General features: G+C 42.8%; 2 protein-coding genes across 2 annotated transcripts in view; one reads left to right on the top strand and one right to left on the bottom strand.

Moving 5' to 3' along the window:
* The first annotated feature begins 533 nt into the window (after positions 1–533).
* LOC105006638 (protein phosphatase 1 regulatory subunit 3D) lies at positions 534–2,460 on the top strand. Its single transcript, XM_034287491.1, has one exon. It carries the CDS (start codon positions 641–643, stop codon positions 1,697–1,699), a length of 1,059 nt encoding a protein of 352 aa, XP_034143382.1. The 5' UTR covers positions 534–640; the 3' UTR covers positions 1,700–2,460.
* A 4,241-nt stretch (positions 2,461–6,701) lies between these two features.
* The window catches only part of phactr3b (phosphatase and actin regulator 3b), a 49,645-nt gene continuing 38,867 nt past the window's right edge, over positions 6,702–17,479 (bottom strand). Inside the window, exons 9-12 of the mRNA XM_029113771.2 lie at positions 11,331–11,386; positions 9,131–9,333; positions 8,734–8,810; positions 6,702–8,172 (exon numbers count right to left, since the gene is read on the bottom strand). Coding sequence (XP_028969604.1) covers positions 8,157–8,172; positions 8,734–8,810; positions 9,131–9,333; positions 11,331–11,386 — 352 coding nt within the window. The 3' untranslated portion in view covers positions 6,702–8,156. The remainder of the gene's footprint in view (positions 8,173–8,733; positions 8,811–9,130; positions 9,334–11,330; positions 11,387–17,479) is intronic.

The raw sequence follows: 17,479 nt of genomic DNA, 5'->3' as shown, positions 1-17,479 counted from the left end.
CTCCTTTATGGATCCTGTTACTGGGTAGGTAAGCAAGACTATAAATAAATATATACAAATGTATATATAGCAGGTATACAGATCTATTTGTATTTCTATGTTTGCAGATTGTAGATCATATCTTACACCAGGCATGATCACCATGTGATTGGGTGTTTTCTGTTGTTTTCTGTTTCTGTGCAGATTGTCAGTTGGTGCTAGAGTTCTGCTGTCTCCCCGGTTCCAGGCAGAGTCCAGCCTGACAGTTGGTGCTAGAGTTCTGCTATCTCTCTGGTTCCAGAGTCCAGCCTGTCAGTTGGTGCTAGAGTTCTGCTCTCTCTCTGGTTCCAGAGTCCAGTCTGTCAGTTGGTGCTAGAGTTCTGGTGTCTCCCCGGTTCCAGGCAGAGTCCAGCCTGTAAGTTGGTGCTAGAGTTCTGCTATCTCTCTGGTTCCAGAGTCCAGCCTGTCAGTTGGTGCTAGAGTTCTGCTCTCTCTCTGGTTCCAGAGTCCAGCCTGTAAGTTGGTGCTAGAGTTCTGCTATCTCTCTGGTTCCAGAGTCCAGCCTGTCAGTTGGTGCTAGAGTTCTGCTCTCTCTCTGGTTCCAGAGTCCAGTCTGTCAGTTGGTGCTAGAGTTCTGCTGTCTCTCTGGATAATAAGCAGTATGTCCAACATGGGAAGGCTTAATGCCCGGTCTCCTGGTGGTACCGGGAAAGAGATGGAGCGTGCATCGTCTCGAGGCACCGACAGGCTGGCAGCAATGTCTCCGTGCATTGTAGGGAGACCCAGAGCCGTGTCTCCATGCATGATAGGGGGCCGAAGAGCACTGTCTCCTGGGAGACCCAAACCGCTGTCCCCAGGTGTGGAGGGCGTAGAGAGAGCTTTGGCTCTCCATGAGCTTGAGGGCCGCAGCCGATTTAAGCCCATCAAGAGTAGTTTGGAGTCCAAACCAGGGCTGAACAACATCCCAGTCCGGATTCGGCCACCCAGCCCAGCCAAGCCATCCCCCAAGGAGCCCACCTATGGTTGCAGCCTCTCCAGCGACCCTCCCACCAGGCCCATAATGAGACGCAGGGCACAGTCTCTCCCCTTAGCCCAGGTGACGTATAAGAACCGTCAGGTGCGCTTCATAGATGCCCGAGGCCTGCAGCTAGAGGACATCAAGGTGTTCAGAATGGGGGAGGAGCCTCAAATCCCTGCCCACGTCTTTTCCCGACTCCTGATGAGCTCTGAGATTAACTCCAGGCGGTCCCTGGAGCTGTCCCTGCCCTACTTCAAACCATGCTTCCCCGAGAACAGGGGTTCGCAGCCAGGCTTCGCTCAGCGACTGGAGAGGCAGGTCGTGTCTTTAGACCAGGTCCTGTGTTCCGAGATGGGCATCATGGGTACAGTGCAGGTCCTCAACCTGGCCTATGACAAGGAGGTGATGGTCCTCTACTCCTTCACCAACTGGAGGAGCAGCGCTGAGACCCGAGGCTGCTGGGTGACCACCCTCCGCAGTGACCCGACAAAGGGACCCGAGGCAGATGTCTTCCGATTCCGCCTGCCGGTTCCACCCTTCATCCTGCAGGCAGGAGCACTGCTGGAGTTCGCTGTGCGTTACAGAGTGGCGGGGGCAGAGTACTGGGACAACAATGATGGATGCAACTACAAGCTGTCTTGTCACAGCTACAAACTCACCGTTCCTCTGGAGTGTGAGGACAGCATGGTGCACTTCACCTGACCGGCCACCAGGGGGCGAGCAGTCACAGATCGATTTTGCATTGACAAAGAGATTGAGGTGACTGAGAGGCTAATTGCACAGCTACACCGAATCTGTAACAATAGAAGGAAGTCAAGTAGCAAAGCATTTGCAGAAGGCCTTTTGATTTGTTTTTTGGGATATCTTTATAAACAAAAATATTTCCTTTGGACAGGAGATACCAATCTGGAGAACAGTGGATGATATTACAATTTGTGGGCTGAGATCACTCTGAAGCTGTCTAAAATTAGTAGTTTTTTCAACCGCTTTTGTTTCTTACTTTTCTTTTGTCTGTGTGCAGTGGGAGCTGTAGTAGATTGTAGATGCATAGAGTTTTATAATGAATTTCACACAGTAAAATGTTTAAACTTACAATATAAAGACTTAATGTTTCCTTTGAGAATACATAATGCACTTTAGATACATCAGATATGACCTGTGACCTTTACATCAGATATGACCTGTAATCTCTAAATCAGATTGACCTGTGATCTTTATCTATACCGCCCTCTCTCTCTCTTTCTCCCTCTCTCTCTCTCTCTCTCCCTCTTTCTCCCCCCCCCCCCCCGTCAGTCTTTCTCAGTGTGTTTCAGAGTAATAGATGAAACCCAGTAAACACTAAAGAATGTTCAGACTGATGACCTAAATTCCATGACTGTCTGAAACAGCCAACACTACATATCATGTGTTACTGCACTGCTTTGTCAGACTAAACAAAACAATGCAACTGGTTTATGCGAAAATTTGGTGTTTTGTACAATAAAAAGTCAATATTCTTTACATCCATTTGTTATTCCCAGTCTTTATGTTATGTGCAATATGAGTAGGGTTGCAACATTTGGCACTGCAAGCAGCATTGCAGGTTGATCTACAAATCCTCTTGCATCATAAATAATGTAACTACTCGTTTTTAAGTGTTGACTAGTCGACCCATAATGCCTCACATATTTGCTGCTCTTAACCATAACCTCTAAAAACGTTCTTCAAATGCTGGTTTACCAAAAAACATGATTTTAAAAACTGACCACAGTTTTGCAACCCTGTCTATAAACATGATTCACCTCTTGACCCGGTTTCTCTGGAAGGTATTTTGTTTTGGACATCCTAGAAGACTTAATGGAAACTTCTCTGGCATAGAGCTGAATGCAAAGGGTAACTTCATTATAGAGATAGCTGATTGGCTCGTCCTTGTGTAATAGAGAATGGTGATTGGCTCGCCCTAGTGTAACAGAAATTGGTCATTGGCTCATCTTTTTGAAAGAGCGATAAATAGCTGATTGGCCCCATGTTCCAGCGTAAAGGACCCAGAAATAGAAGCATTCTTGACCTTTCTCTAAGCATAAGTCCCAAATGGAATCTCATTCCCTACAGTACATTTTCAACCAGAACCCTACAGATCCCATTCAAAACTAGCACACTTCCGGGCTGTAGTAGTGTACTAAATAGGGGATGGGGATTCATTTTGGGCACCTGTCAATATCTGGCAGCCAGGGGTTGGATGGAATCCCAGGCAGGCATTCTATGATAACAGCTAGAGGTCACAGGACCTAATGTCTAAGAATATCACCTCACATAGAAATCAAGAAAATATCTTCCACTATACATAATATTACTACTAATAATAACAGCAATACTAATAATTTATTCAGCTTCTATGGCATCACAGACATGCTTAAGAGATGACTCAAGACTCTTGACCTAAGGAGGCAGAAAAAAAATAGTTATTTTATGCCAGACAGTTCTCCCCTTACCTTCCTCTTGCCTGACAGTTTTTATCTTAACTACTGTACGAACCAGCCTTCTGTGTTTTAAAAGTTACATAATCTGGCAGATGGTCTCTTCCTGAGCAGCATACATACAACACATTTACATGCCCGGGTGTGCCCGAGTGTGCCCAGTTGTGCCCAGGTGTGCCCGAGTGTGCCCGAGTGTGCCCGAGTGTGCCCAGGTGTGCCCGAGTGTGCCCAGGTGTGCCCGAGTGTGCCCAGGTGTGGCCTGGTGTGCCCGGGCTCAATGTTGCCCAGGGTGAACGTCTGGTGTTACGGTGGAAAGTAGTTAAACAATCTAGCTACACCTTGTGGTGGGTTGGGCACCTGCAAGCTAAATCATGGTCTTAGGAAAATTTTCATCTGAGGACATATGTTTGGCCCTTTGACTCTCAGTGGGACTGAGACTCTTCACTGATCACATGTTTAGATTTTTGACTCACATTTGGACAGAGACTGTTTACTGATCATATGTTTAGATTTCTGACTCACATTCGGACAGAGACTGTTTACACATCAGCAAGGCAGGAAACAAGCAAGACTTGTCAAGGCAGAAGACAAGCAAGTTTCAGAATGAAAAGAAACACCATGGCAGTGAGCCTTTTCCAGATGTTTGTAACCAGATGGGGTTGTTTCATTCAGTATTGCAGAAATCACAATTTCTGTCAATCTGACTCACACCACACCAATCAGAGACATTCTTACAGACAGCACACAAATCAGAGCCAGTCTTACTGACAGCACACCAATCAGAGCCAGTCTTATTTATAGGGGCAGAATCTGCCCTGTTTAGGGGGGGTAAAGAGTGGGATTTATTGTATTGGTGGACGTTTTGGCTGGAGAATGAGTTCGTCCCTGAGGTTTGAGACATTGAATTCCAAGGTGAATAAATCCTTCATTAGGCTTTTTACTGAGTGCTTTATCTATCAGAGTAGATGTGAGTGTTCATTATTCCTGTACTATGTAGTCATCAGAGAGATAATAGGTGAACCTCTTCAATACAGGTATTCAAAAGAAAACAGAAATCTGATTATTCAGAAGTTCTGAATAATCCACCTTGAGCACTATGGCAGCAGTCTAATAATGATGTTATGATGACTGTACAGCAATACAAGTTGATTTTCAATGACTCAGTGAACATTAGAGGGAGTAAAACTCTGGTGAACACTAGAGGGAGTAAGACTCTAGTGAACACTAAATGGAGTAAGACTCTTAGTGAACACTAGGGGAAGAACGATTCTAGTGAACATTAGAGGGAGTAAAACTCTAGTGAACACTAGAGGGAGTAAGACTCTAGTGAACACTAGAGGGAGTAAGACTCTAGTGAACACTAGAGGGAGTAAGACTCTAGTGAACACTAAATGGAGTAAGACTCTTAGTGAACACTAGGGGAAGAACGACTCTAGTGAACATTAGAGGGGGTGAGACTCTTAGTGAACACTAGAGGGTGTAAGACTCTTAGTGAACACTAAAGGGAGTAAGACTCTTAGTGAACACTAGAGGGAGTAAGACTCTAGTGAACACTAAATGGAGTAAGACTCTTAGTGAACACTAGGGGAAGAACGACTCTAGTGAACATTAGAGGGAGTAAAACTCTAGTGAACACTAGAGGGAGTAAGACTCTAGTGAACACTAGAGGGAGTAAGACTCTAGTGAACACTAGAGGGAGTAAGAGTCTTAGTGAACACTAGAGGGTGTAAGACTCTTAGTGAACACTAGAGGGGGTAAGACTCTTAGTGAACACTAGAGGGAGTAAAACTCTTAGTGAACACTAGAGGGGGTAACACAACACATTCCATCTCCTGCCAGGTCAATAGACAGATATTCTCAAGTCAGTAGACAGCCCTTCTCAAAGTCAACATCCTACTCAACTTGACATCCTAGTCCTGCAGTCTTTAATGTAATCAGACTTGACATCATTGTCTTGCTGTGTGTGTGTGTTTTTTGAGGGATATAATCCTGACTTTGGGGTATCCCTCTGTGTCCTGAAGGGTGATAGCTAAGCGGTATCACACTCACACCACCCTGATCACACACACCACTCTGATCACACTCACACCACCCAGGTCACACTACCCTGTTCACAAACACCACCCTGATCACACTCACACCACTCTGATCTCACACCACTCTGATCACACTCACACCACCCTGATCACACTCACACCACCCTGGTCACACACACGGTTGGAAGAGAGGAAAGCCAACATGAGGGATTCCATCCCTCCCACGTAACAGAGAATCCCCCTCCATCCGGCCCCCCAGCCCTACATCATATCCTCCTTTCATTTCAGTCACCTACCACTCCATAAATAGCTGTCCATGTCATCAGTGTAAGCAGCGATGGGTCTGGGTTTGTTCTGTCGGACAGAGGACCATCTGTTATTTGGTACCCAGCTGATCCAGGTTCTGAATCATTCTCTCTTGACCTAGTAAACACATGTATATTTATTTGCTGGAACAAGGCACTTAATTTAACTGCATATTTTACGGTTCCAGAAGTGAGACAAGATCTGAATAAAACCCAGATCCTGTTGTTGACACACTGAACCCCCGTTCTCGGGAAGTAAAATGATTTCACTGTGGTAGGTCATATTCCTGGAAATTAGGGGAGTTGGGAAGGACTGGGAAGATCTCATCTAGCTAATACTGGAAATTTCTTGTGCCAAAGAAATGACATGCCTCCCAACCACGATCAAACAAATTGCAGCCAGCTTTCAAATTCCTGGTGCTGACAGATTATTCAACTTGTCGAGTCAGGGGTTTGATCTAACAACCTCTGAGTTGAAGGTCAGCTGCTGTAACCATCAAGATATCTGTTGTACATGAAACACTGTTGTTTGATATGTTTGATACCATCCCATCCACCACCACTACAGGGACCACCCAACAACAACTTCAAAAGTCAAAATGTGTATTTTGCAGACAATAAATAGTGCTTACAAAGGGACAGTTGTCTCACATTGTGTCCAGACAGACATGGGTTCCTCTTACAAATAATAATAATAAACACAGTTGATATGAAAACATCCCTCTGGCTCCAAGAGAAAGACGCCTGCGTACTGGGTTTTAAAACTCAGCTAACTTTCTCAACACCCACATTTTCTAAAAAATATCCCATTTGGAAGATTCCTGGAATCAGGAAGAAATAAATGAATCAGGAAAGCCAGAAATCCTCCAACTGGGATCGGAGAAAACCTGAGCATTTTAGGAAAGTTTTACTGATGTTGGTGGAAAGGAGAGGGTTTGTTGGTTCCATTGCACCTCCTCTCAACAAGGCCGCTGTCCGCTCAGCTTCCACAGTCTGGAATAAAAAATGTCTCAGGATGGTAAAACACAACCCAGAGTCTTCTGTGTCCTCTGACATGGAGTTGTCCCCTTCAGGATGTGTTTGCCAAATGGCACACTACTCCCAATTGCCCTTGGTCAAAACTAGTACACAGTGAAGGGAATAGGTTGCTATTTAGAACCCAATCTGGCGTCTTCTCTGTAGAAACAAGGTTTTAAAGAAAAACTGTTCAGATGAGATGTTCCTTTGAGAAGTTAGAGGTAGCCTGATCACTGTCTACCATTCTGTTTCACTGTACATATCAGGCTCGCTGGGTAGAACTAATACCCACATTGTCAAATATTGGATACAAAGAGACATTTCTGACTGTTTCAACAAAGAGACAAATCAGATTGCTTCATTGAGGAGACATCAGATTGCTTCATTGAGGAGACATCAGATTGCTTCATTGAGGAGACATCAGATTGCTTCATTGAGGAGACATCAGACCGTTTCATTGAGGCGACATCAGACTGATAGGTGGGGTGAAACAGAACAGTGTGATCAGAGGTCAGAACGGTTCCACCTGGTTCCACTGAGGACTCAACTCATCATTCCTTTTCCAGCTGGTTCAACGACACAATAAAATAAAACAAGCAGCACTCACAGGTGACATTTTCTGGATCAGGTTATTCTATTCCAGCAGTCCAGAGTTGAAACTGTCAACATAACATTTTAACCATCTTCTAAGGATGCTCCTTAGTATTGTGTAAACAACACCAACTATCAACACCATCTATCATTTGTTAGAAAAATGTGTTGCATGGCAATAAGGTTTTCTTATTCTGATTCTGTAAGACTGCTTGTATGGAGTGATTTGAGAGAAACAAGTTGTGAACTAACAAATGTAACTGCCTCTTTCATTCTCCTTATTGTCATTGGCTCACACCCAGGAGACAGTCACCAGAGAAGCTGAGATAATGAGAGGTTTTGATAGTTCCTTTAAGAGTTTATTTAAGAGTTTTTCAGTCCAGTGTTTTTCCTGTGATCTTTACTAGGCCTCCAGGTCTAGAGACATAGCCTCCATGATGACACACAGAGAGACAGACAGCTCCTCCATGTTGACACACAGAGAGACAGACAGCTCCTCCATGTTGATAGAGAGACAGACAGCTCCTCCATGTTGATAGACAGGAAGCCTCGAAGTTGGCACAAAGACAGACGGATATCTGTAGGTTGAACATCTGGGAGAGACCCACATATCAAGACAGGATGGTGTCACTGCATGGTCGATATGGGTGTGGCCGAGGGCGGAGCTTGGGAACAGGAGTCTGTCACATGGTCTTTACAGACTATTGGACCACCAATCAGCTGGTGCTTCTTCACAGAAGAAACTACCACTACACTACGGTCGATGAAACCTAGAGACAGGAGAGAGGACAGGGAGAGAAAAAGAGGAGAGAAAGTGGCAGAGAGAGACAGAGAGGGAGACAGAGGAGAGAGAACAAATAGGAGAAGGAGACAGAGGAGAGAGAACAAATAGGAGAAGGAGACAGAGGAGAGAGAACTGTTAAATGACCTGATCACTTCCCAGAACGTCATCAATCAGAGAGTATTAATAATGTAAATGAATTAATAATGTAAATGAATTAATAATGTAAATGAATGCACTGCCTGACTCCTCTATTCATAAGGACTGACTTCTGGCTCACAGACAGGAGCTGTGCTGAATGGACCAGTTAGATTAGTATCCTCTGAAGCAGGATGGGTTTTCACATCTCATCCATTCCAGTAGTCAGAGGTCTATAACATAGTGGTTCACCCACAGAGAGGGATGAACCCGGGATGAACCCGGGATGAACCCGGGATGAACCCGGGACGGACCCGGATGGACACTGGCTAGGTTAAATCTGACTTAATTATGCTGCCTCTCTCACACACACCACACACACACTCTCTCACAACCACACATACACACAAACCTTGTCAGGTGCTTGCTGGAATTGTGAACCTCCATCTCATTGCTCTTGAACTCGTTCAACTCCTTCCGTATCGCCGCCTGTGGAACCCAAACACAACAGTCAGCTACAGCCGATGGACGGGGAATGACAGCTCAGCTGCTTTTGTGTGTGTGTTGTTTTGTGTGTGGGTGTGTGGGTGGGTGTGTGTGTGTGTGTGTATGTGTGGTTGTGTGTAAGTGTATGTGTGGGTGTGTGTGTGGTTGTGTGTATGTGTGGGTGTGTGTGTGTGTGGTTGTGTGTATATTTGTGTGTGGTTGTGTGTGTGTTTGTGTGTACGTGTATGTGTGGGTGTGTGTGTGTGGTTGTGTCTAGGTGTATGTGTGGTTGTGTGTGTTTGTGTGTGTGTGTGTGCGTGTACCTTGTCTGAGGCGGACAGTCGTGTCCAGGGTTTGTCAGCCCTCCGGTCGTAGTCCTGAGCCTTCGCCACCTCAACATAATCACTGAAACGGATCAGTATCTTCCTGTCCCTCAGTTCGTCCACAGTGGGACGCTGGTTCAACTTCCTGTTTAGTCTCTGTTTGATCTCTCTTCTCTCCTCCTGCTCCGATTGGTCGTTCCTCTCTGTTGGGAAAATAGAGACCATGCTTCTGAAACATACAAGACTCCACAAACACAGAGCTGTCAATTCCATCTAGTTGCCACGGTGATGTTGTTGTCATGGTGATCAGCACTTCCTGAATCCCTCTCTGATCTATTGGTATAGCCTGTCAGCCTGGAGAACGTGCACAAACCCCCTGTCTGTCTAGCAGTCTGTCCGTCTGGAAGATGTTCAATAGTACAGATCTGTCTGTCTGTCACAGTCAAAACTGGAAGAGGTACTGTGATGGCAATTCCACCAAACAGAACCCTTAGAAAGTAGATTTCATAACAGTACAGATGTGTATTTGTTGTCAGGTCTTTGCATAGTAAGCATTGTCTTATCTAGCCTAGGTAGATTGGTGACTATATCTCAGCTGTTCTGTATGGACAGAACAGCTGTTACTTGTAGGGTTTGAGACAGGTCACAATTGACTAAATGAGACACACACACACAGAGTAAGAGGGAGACAGACAGGCCACAGGTGTCAAGAGTCTTGCACACAGACAATGAAGTCATAATTTGATCAGTTCTACTCAGTTTATGTAAACAAGTAGTTTTCTGAACGTTGGAACAGCAGAAACCTGACTGTCTCCAAGCACTCTGCCCCATCCAGGCAACATGTGGAGAGTTTCTTGTGTGGGAACAATAAATGAATAATAAATAAAATGTGTAAACATAGTGTCTTGGGACAAATAAATAATAAAATGTAAAAACATAACATCTTGGGAACAATAAATAAATAATAAATAAAATGTGTGAACATAGTGTCTTGGGACAAATACATAATAAAATGTATAAACAATGTCTTGGGAACAATAAATAAATAATAAAAGAAATTTGCAGATATAGAGTCTCTGAAAAAATACTTAATACAAGACATGTGCAGATGATGTCTCTTGGGGCCAATCAATGAAAAAAGAAGTGGCTATAGTGTCTTGGAAACAATAATTTAATAAAATATGCATATACATATATAGTGTCTTAACACAATAGGAAAAAAATTAAATGCTGATATATTGTCTTGGGAACAATAACAAAATGTATGAAGTGTGTGGATATGGTGTCTTGGAAATAATAAATAAATAAAATGTGTGGATATGCTGTGTTGGGAATAATAAATAAAACATTGAATGTGTGGATATGCTGTGTTGGGAATAATAAATAAAACATTGAATGTGTGGATATGCTGTGTTGGGAATAATAAATAAAACATTGAATGTGTGGATATGCTGTGTTGGGAATAATAAATAAAACATTGAATGTGTGGATATGCTGTGTTGGGAATAATAAATAAAACATTGAATTTGTGGATATGCTGTGTTAGGAATAATAAATAAAACATTGAATGTGTGGATATGCTGTGTTGGGAATAATAAATAAAACATTGAATGTGTGGATATGCTGTGTTAGGAATAATAAATAAAACATTGAATGTGTGGATATGCTGTGTTGGGAATAATAAATAAAACATTGAATGTGTGGATATTGTCTTGGGAACAAATGCTTCTGCTGCTGAACAGTGGTTGTTTCACAGGTCTTTGCAGTGTTAATGGAACAAAAGGCAATGTTTTTGTGAAAATATAATATTTTTATATTTACTGTTATAATGTTCTCAATCTCCACGTTGCCTACTGGCACAAACACGAATCTTGAACTGCATCTCAAAATCGTTTTTAATATTAAGAATAGTATTTCGCATTCAATTACTAGAACATATTAGCACTTTGTGGAAAGTATATAGTATATGGTGGCCTACTAACTTTCAGGGCAAATGCAACAGCTCATTGTCTTCCTCAAAGAAATACGTGACACTGAAATAATTAAGTTAACCATGTTACACTGAAACCTACAAGTCGTTCCAACAGTCAACCTTGAAGGACTTATCACATATTAGTGTCCTATTAAATAATGAACGACCGTAAATAAACTATCCATCTTAAACGGTTGTCATAGCCATGCGTAATGGTTTAATACTCACGTTTGAGGATGTTCCGACTTTCCAGCTCTTCCACCGCGGGTCTCTGGCTCAGGCGCCTGCGGAAAAACACGAGAATCACGTTCTGAACCATTTTTGCTTGTCTGTTCACTCCGTTCTCCTGTCCTGTGGTCCGGTCAGTATTCACTAGAAGCAGTTAGATGTTTGAGTCGGAGTGCAGAGCCACGCCGAGATCTACACTCCTTATTGTCCCATCTGGAGTCTCCTGGATAGCCTCTACTATGATTGAACCGAGAGCGCCTCCACATTGGGTTAGAAGGCAAGGCGCGTGGTTGATCACGCTACTCTCAGAAAATTCCCTCATGCAGGATATCTGCCCAATCTCCGAACGTCATTTTCCCATTCGGTTTTCCAAGATACACCGTGTAGGATAAAACGTGTGGATAATTCTTAAAGGGACTGGAAAGTAAAATGAGCTAATCTGTAGCCTTCCGTAAAGAACCACAACACTGAGCTCGATGACAGTCTCTAGCAGAATGCCGAGAGCTCCCCTGTCCTCTGCTGGGTGTATTCTGCCTGGCTACTGACGCGACGCTGCTGTTCTCTGCTCCGTGCTGGGCGCGCTTTCCTTTTCACTACAACTCGCAGCATCCCTGAACCGGGAGGGGCGCAGCTACGTAGCTAGGAAATTCCCACGCACGCTTCAAACAGTGCACGCCTTGAATACTGCTGCATTAAGCGATTTAGAAGTGAGAACCTCTCCCCCACCAAGACAACGCATGAGAAGGGTTGAAGTCGGAAAGGAGTTTTCTTCAACAACCCTCGTGTGACCGATTTCATCCTACTGTTTTACACAGAGCAAAATAAACAGCTATATAAATACCGTAACAACAGAGTCATTATAAATAAAACCGATGACTGATTAGACAGGCAGCGTACCCGGCAGTAACTATTATTATAACCATAAAAACCACTAATACAACCACTATTTTATAATCAGTAATATAACCACTATATTACAATCAGTAATATAACCACTATATTATAACCAGCAATATAAACCCCAATATTATAATAATCAGTAATATAACCACTATATTATAATCAGTAATACAACCACTATATTATAATCAGTAATATGACCACTATATTATAATCAGCAATATTACCACTATATTATGACCAGCAATATAACTACTATATTATACCCAGCAATATAACCACTATATTATAACCTGTAATATAACCACTATATTGTAATCAGTAATATAACCACTATATAATAACAAGCAATATAACCACTATATTACAACCAGCAATAAAACCACTTTATTATAATCAGTAATATAACCATTATATTACAATCAGTAATATAACCACAATAATATAACCAGCAATATAACCACTATATAATAACCTGTAATATAACCACTATATAATTACCAGCAATATAACCACTATATTAAAAGTAACAATATAACCACTATATTATAACCAGCAATATAACCACTATATTAAAAGTAGCAATATAACCACTATATTATAACCTGTAATATAACCACTATATTATAACATGTAATTTAACCACTATATAATAACAAGTAATATAACCACTATATTATAACCAGCAATATAACCCCTATATTATAACCAGCAATATAACAACTATATTATAACCAGCAATATAACCAAGTATAATCAGTAATACAACCAGTCACACCACTAAAATAACCATTATCATAGCTTATAAAGCAGTTACACTCCTGAATACTGATTAGTTGATATCCTTGGTATATGACACCGTATATCAGTGTTATGACATCACCTATCATTTTACTGTCATAACCACAGTGTTATAATGCAGCTATAAGGTATGAGTGAACGCAACCCTCAAAAACCATGGATATCGACCAACCATAATTTAGGACTTGAACCACCACTATGGTACAACCACGTATTTAACTACAAATATAACTAATGTTTTAACCACTATGTCGGTGTCATCCTTGACAGATGAGGGGATTCCCCTTGTTTTACCAAATATTGAAGACGTTGCTTTCCGGAGCTAGAGGACAGGTGTTCTCTCACTGGAGGAATATAGAGAATATTCACCAGAGCTGGTTGTCATGGCAACGTTACTCTGTGGGGTTGTTGGGGGGCTGGATGGTTGAGGGGTTTCCACAGCGAGATGTGTGTGTGTTTGTATAAATGTGTGTGTGTTTTGGTTTTACAGATCAATTAAAGGACCAGTCCTCATAAGAATAGTAAAACATGAAAAAAATGCCCATATTAGGATTTTTGGTCCCCACAAGGATAAAGGCTGTTTCCGGGTTAGTGTTTAGATTTAGGGTGAAAAGTACCATTTGGGCAAGACAATAAGGCTTGGTTTAGGCATAAATGTGAGTTTCCTGGGGGTAAGGTTACGGTAAGGGAACGTGGATTTGTTTGTTTTCAGGATCTGTGTTTAGATTCTCTCTCAGGAAGTCCCGCTCTGTCAACTTCAGGAATGTGTTATCGACCATTCGGTATTAGATTAGATTGAACTTTATTGTCATTGAACAGTATGAGTAAAGTACAATGAAATGCAGTTAGCATCTAGCCAGAAGTACAAATAGAAGAGGGCAGGAAATGTACAGGTATTGAGTCTATTGAGTCTAATCGAGCAGGTTGGATGTGTAAGTTACTCTGTACAACTGAAATGCAGGGATAGCAGCAATCAGGTCCCCAAGGTGGACAAATACATGTAACATCAGAAAAAAGGAAAACCAAGTACAATTGCAATTCATAATGTGCAGTGCAGGCAAACTGAAGGTTCAAGGTGGCATGGAAGAGGCCTCTCTGGGTTCCAGAATGAATGCCTTTTTCAAGATAGGGATGCCCATCTTGTATATATCAGTGAGAACAACCATCTAAAGATGAGATGATGGTCTAATGATGTATGGAACATTCATGAAGACAACTACACTCACCTAAAGGATTATTAGGAACACCATACTAATACTGTGTTTGACCCCCTTTCGCCTTCAGAACTGCCTTAATTATATGTGGCATTGATTCAACAAGGTGCTGAAAGCATTCTTTAGAAATGTTGGCCCATATTGATAGGATATCATCTTGCAGTTGATGGAGATTTGTGGGATGCACATCCAGGGGACGAAGCTCCCGTTCCACCACATCCCAAAGATGCTTTATTGGGTTGAGATCTGGTGACTGTGGGGGCCATTTCAGTACATTGAACTCATTGTCATGTTCAAGAAACCAATTTGAAATGATTCGAGCTTTGTGACATGGTGCATTATCCTGCTGGAAGTAGCCATCAGAGGATGGGTACATGGTGGTCATAAAGGGATGGACATGGTCAGAAACAATGCTCAGGTAGGCCGTGGCATTTAAACGATGCCCAATTGGCGCTAAGGGGCCTAATGTGTGCCAAGAAAACATCCCCCACACCATTACACCACCACCAGCAGCCTGCACAGTGGTAACAAGGCATGATGGATCCATGTTCTCATTCTGTTTACGCCAAATTCTGACTCTACCATCTGAATGTCTCAACAGAAATCGGGACTCATCAGACCAGGCAACATTCTTCCAGTCTTCAACTGTCCAATTTTGGTGTGCTCGTGCAAATTGTAGCCTCTTTTTCCTATTTGTAGTGGAGATGAGTGGTACCCGGTGGGGTCTTCTGCTGTTGTAGCTCATCCGCCTCAAGGTTGTGCGTGTTGTGGCTTCACAAATGCTTTGCTGCATACCTCGGTTGTAACAAGTGGTTATTTCAGTCAAAGTTGCTCGTCTATCAGCTTGAATCAGTCAGCCCATTTTTCTCTGACCTCTAGGATCAACAAGGCATTTTCGCCCACAGGACTGCCGCATTCTGGATGTTTTTCATACCATTCTTTGTAAACCCTAGAAATGGTTGTGCGTGAAAATCCCAGTAACTGAGCTCAAAATTGCTTAAATCACCTTTCTTTCCCATTCTGACATTCAGTTTGGAGTTCAGGAGATTGTCAAGACCAGGACCACACCCCTAAATGCATTGAAGCAACTGCCATGTGATTGGTTGATTGGATAATTGCATTAATGAGGAATTGAACAGGTGTTCCTAATAATCCTTTAGGTGTTTGTATGCTGCAATTCCAACACATTACTTAATATATCTCTTCCTTGACTCAACTGGGTAATCTATTATTTTTCCACTATATGTAACTGCTAAAATCTTACATCCCTGTCACTGGTGTATCACTGGCCCTATCACTGACCCTCTCACTGGCCCTATCACTGACCCTCTCACTGGCCCTATCACTGCCCTGTCACTGGCCCTGTCACTGGTCCTATCATTTCCCTGTCACTGCCCTGTCACTGGCCCTATCATTTCCCTGTCATTGGCCCTGCCACTGGCCCTATCACTGCCCTGTCACTGGCCCTGTCACTGGCCCTATCATTTCCCTGTCATTGGCCCTGCCACTGGCCCTATCACTGCCCTGTCACTGGCCCTGTCACTGGCCCTATCATTTCCCTGTCACTGGCCCTGTCACTGGCCCTATCATTTCCCTGTCATTGGCCCTGCCACTGGCCCTATCATTTCCCTGTCACTGGCCCTATCATATCCCTGTCATTGGCCCTATCAATGACTGGGGAGAAATGCTATTTTATCTATTAATATAACAGACAGTTTTCACCAAATACATTTTCATTACTCTTTTAAGTAGATAATATGTTCATGCAATTGAATTCTAAGCCCTATCCTCTCCTCTGAGCTCTTCTCATCTCTATCTGAGTTAGAGTACACTTCCTGATTAGTTGAAAAGCTTCTCTGCCTGTCAGGGCAATGACAAGAGAGTAGAGCAGCGGAAGTTATTTCATAATGTAACAAAGAGAAGGCGGGGTTGAGAGGAAGTCACATCCAGTCCAGATCTGGACGTCCCTGCTAGTTTTATGTCTCAGAAGACAGTGAGAGGCTAGTTTTATGTCTCAGAAGACAATGGGAGGCTAGTTTTATGCCTTAGAAGACAGTGAGAGGCTAGTTTTATGTCTCAGAAGACAGTGAGAGGCTAGTTTTATGTCTCAGAAGACAATGGGAGGCTAGTTTTATGCCTTAGAAGACAGTGAGAGGCTAGTTTTATGTCTCAGAAGACAGTGAGAGGCTAGTTTTATGCCTTAGAAGACAGTGAGAGGCTAGTTTTATGTCTTAGAAGACAGTGAGAGGCTAGTTTTATGTCTCAGAAGACAGTGAGAGGCTAGTTTTATGCCTCAGATGACAGTGAGAGGCTAGTTTTATGCCTCAGAAGACAATGAGAGGCAAACACAGAGACATGGAGAGAGTGGCTGGAAAAGATCATAGCCCCTTAATCAGGCCACACTAATGAGCCTTATAACTCACTACTACACTTTAGTCTGGGCCAGTGGTTTAAAACCTCTCTTCAGCGGGCCTCAGCATTTCCATGTACTTGATCTATTCAACATCTAGCTGGTAAAGAGCGATAGAACAAAATGATGTTCTAATGTCATTGAAGTGACCATGACGCAACCTCCTGATGTTATGGGTAGAATCTAAAGACTTTGAAGTGACCATGATATATACAACCTCCTGATGTTATTGGTACAATCAAAAACACCCTGAAGTGAACATGATATGTACAACCTCCTGATGTTATTGGTGCAATCAAAAACACCCTGAAGTGAACATGATATGTACAACCTCCTGATGTTATTGGTGGAATCAAAAACACCCTGAAGTGAACATGATATGTACAACCTCCTGATGTTATGGGCCCAACCTAATGACTCTGTTTCGTCTGCAGGTTGTCACCTGGACGAAAACGTGATCTACGACCAGTTTGGGACCTGCAGACCCCCAGTAGGGCTGTTCTCATCCATATTCTCTATGAAGTGGACTTCAGGCTGTCTGGTCGGTGGGAAGTCCAGAATCTGTCAAACGGGTCTCCAGGCCAGCAGCAAAGGGCAGGCTAAGGGTCAAATGGCCACCTGAGTGATGTCTGACCTCAGATAAATATGGATTGTTTAATGTCTGTATATGTGAGTAGATCTGATCAATCCCTTTGATTCATCTCTTATAAAAAGAACAACTAACCTTCAAACCAGCTTCAATCTGTCTCACTAGGAGTGCCCCTTAAATAAAAACAACCTCTTTCACTGAATAAATCCTATCTAGTGCAGCTTTAACAAAGTTA

The sequence above is a fragment of the Esox lucius genome, chromosome 2 (assembly GCF_011004845.1).
Source record: "Esox lucius isolate fEsoLuc1 chromosome 2, fEsoLuc1.pri, whole genome shotgun sequence".
In the NCBI taxonomy this organism is placed as follows: Eukaryota; Metazoa; Chordata; class Actinopteri; order Esociformes; family Esocidae; genus Esox; species Esox lucius.
The sequence above is the reverse complement of the archived record's forward strand: the minus strand, read 5'-3'. Positions and strand labels throughout refer to the sequence as shown.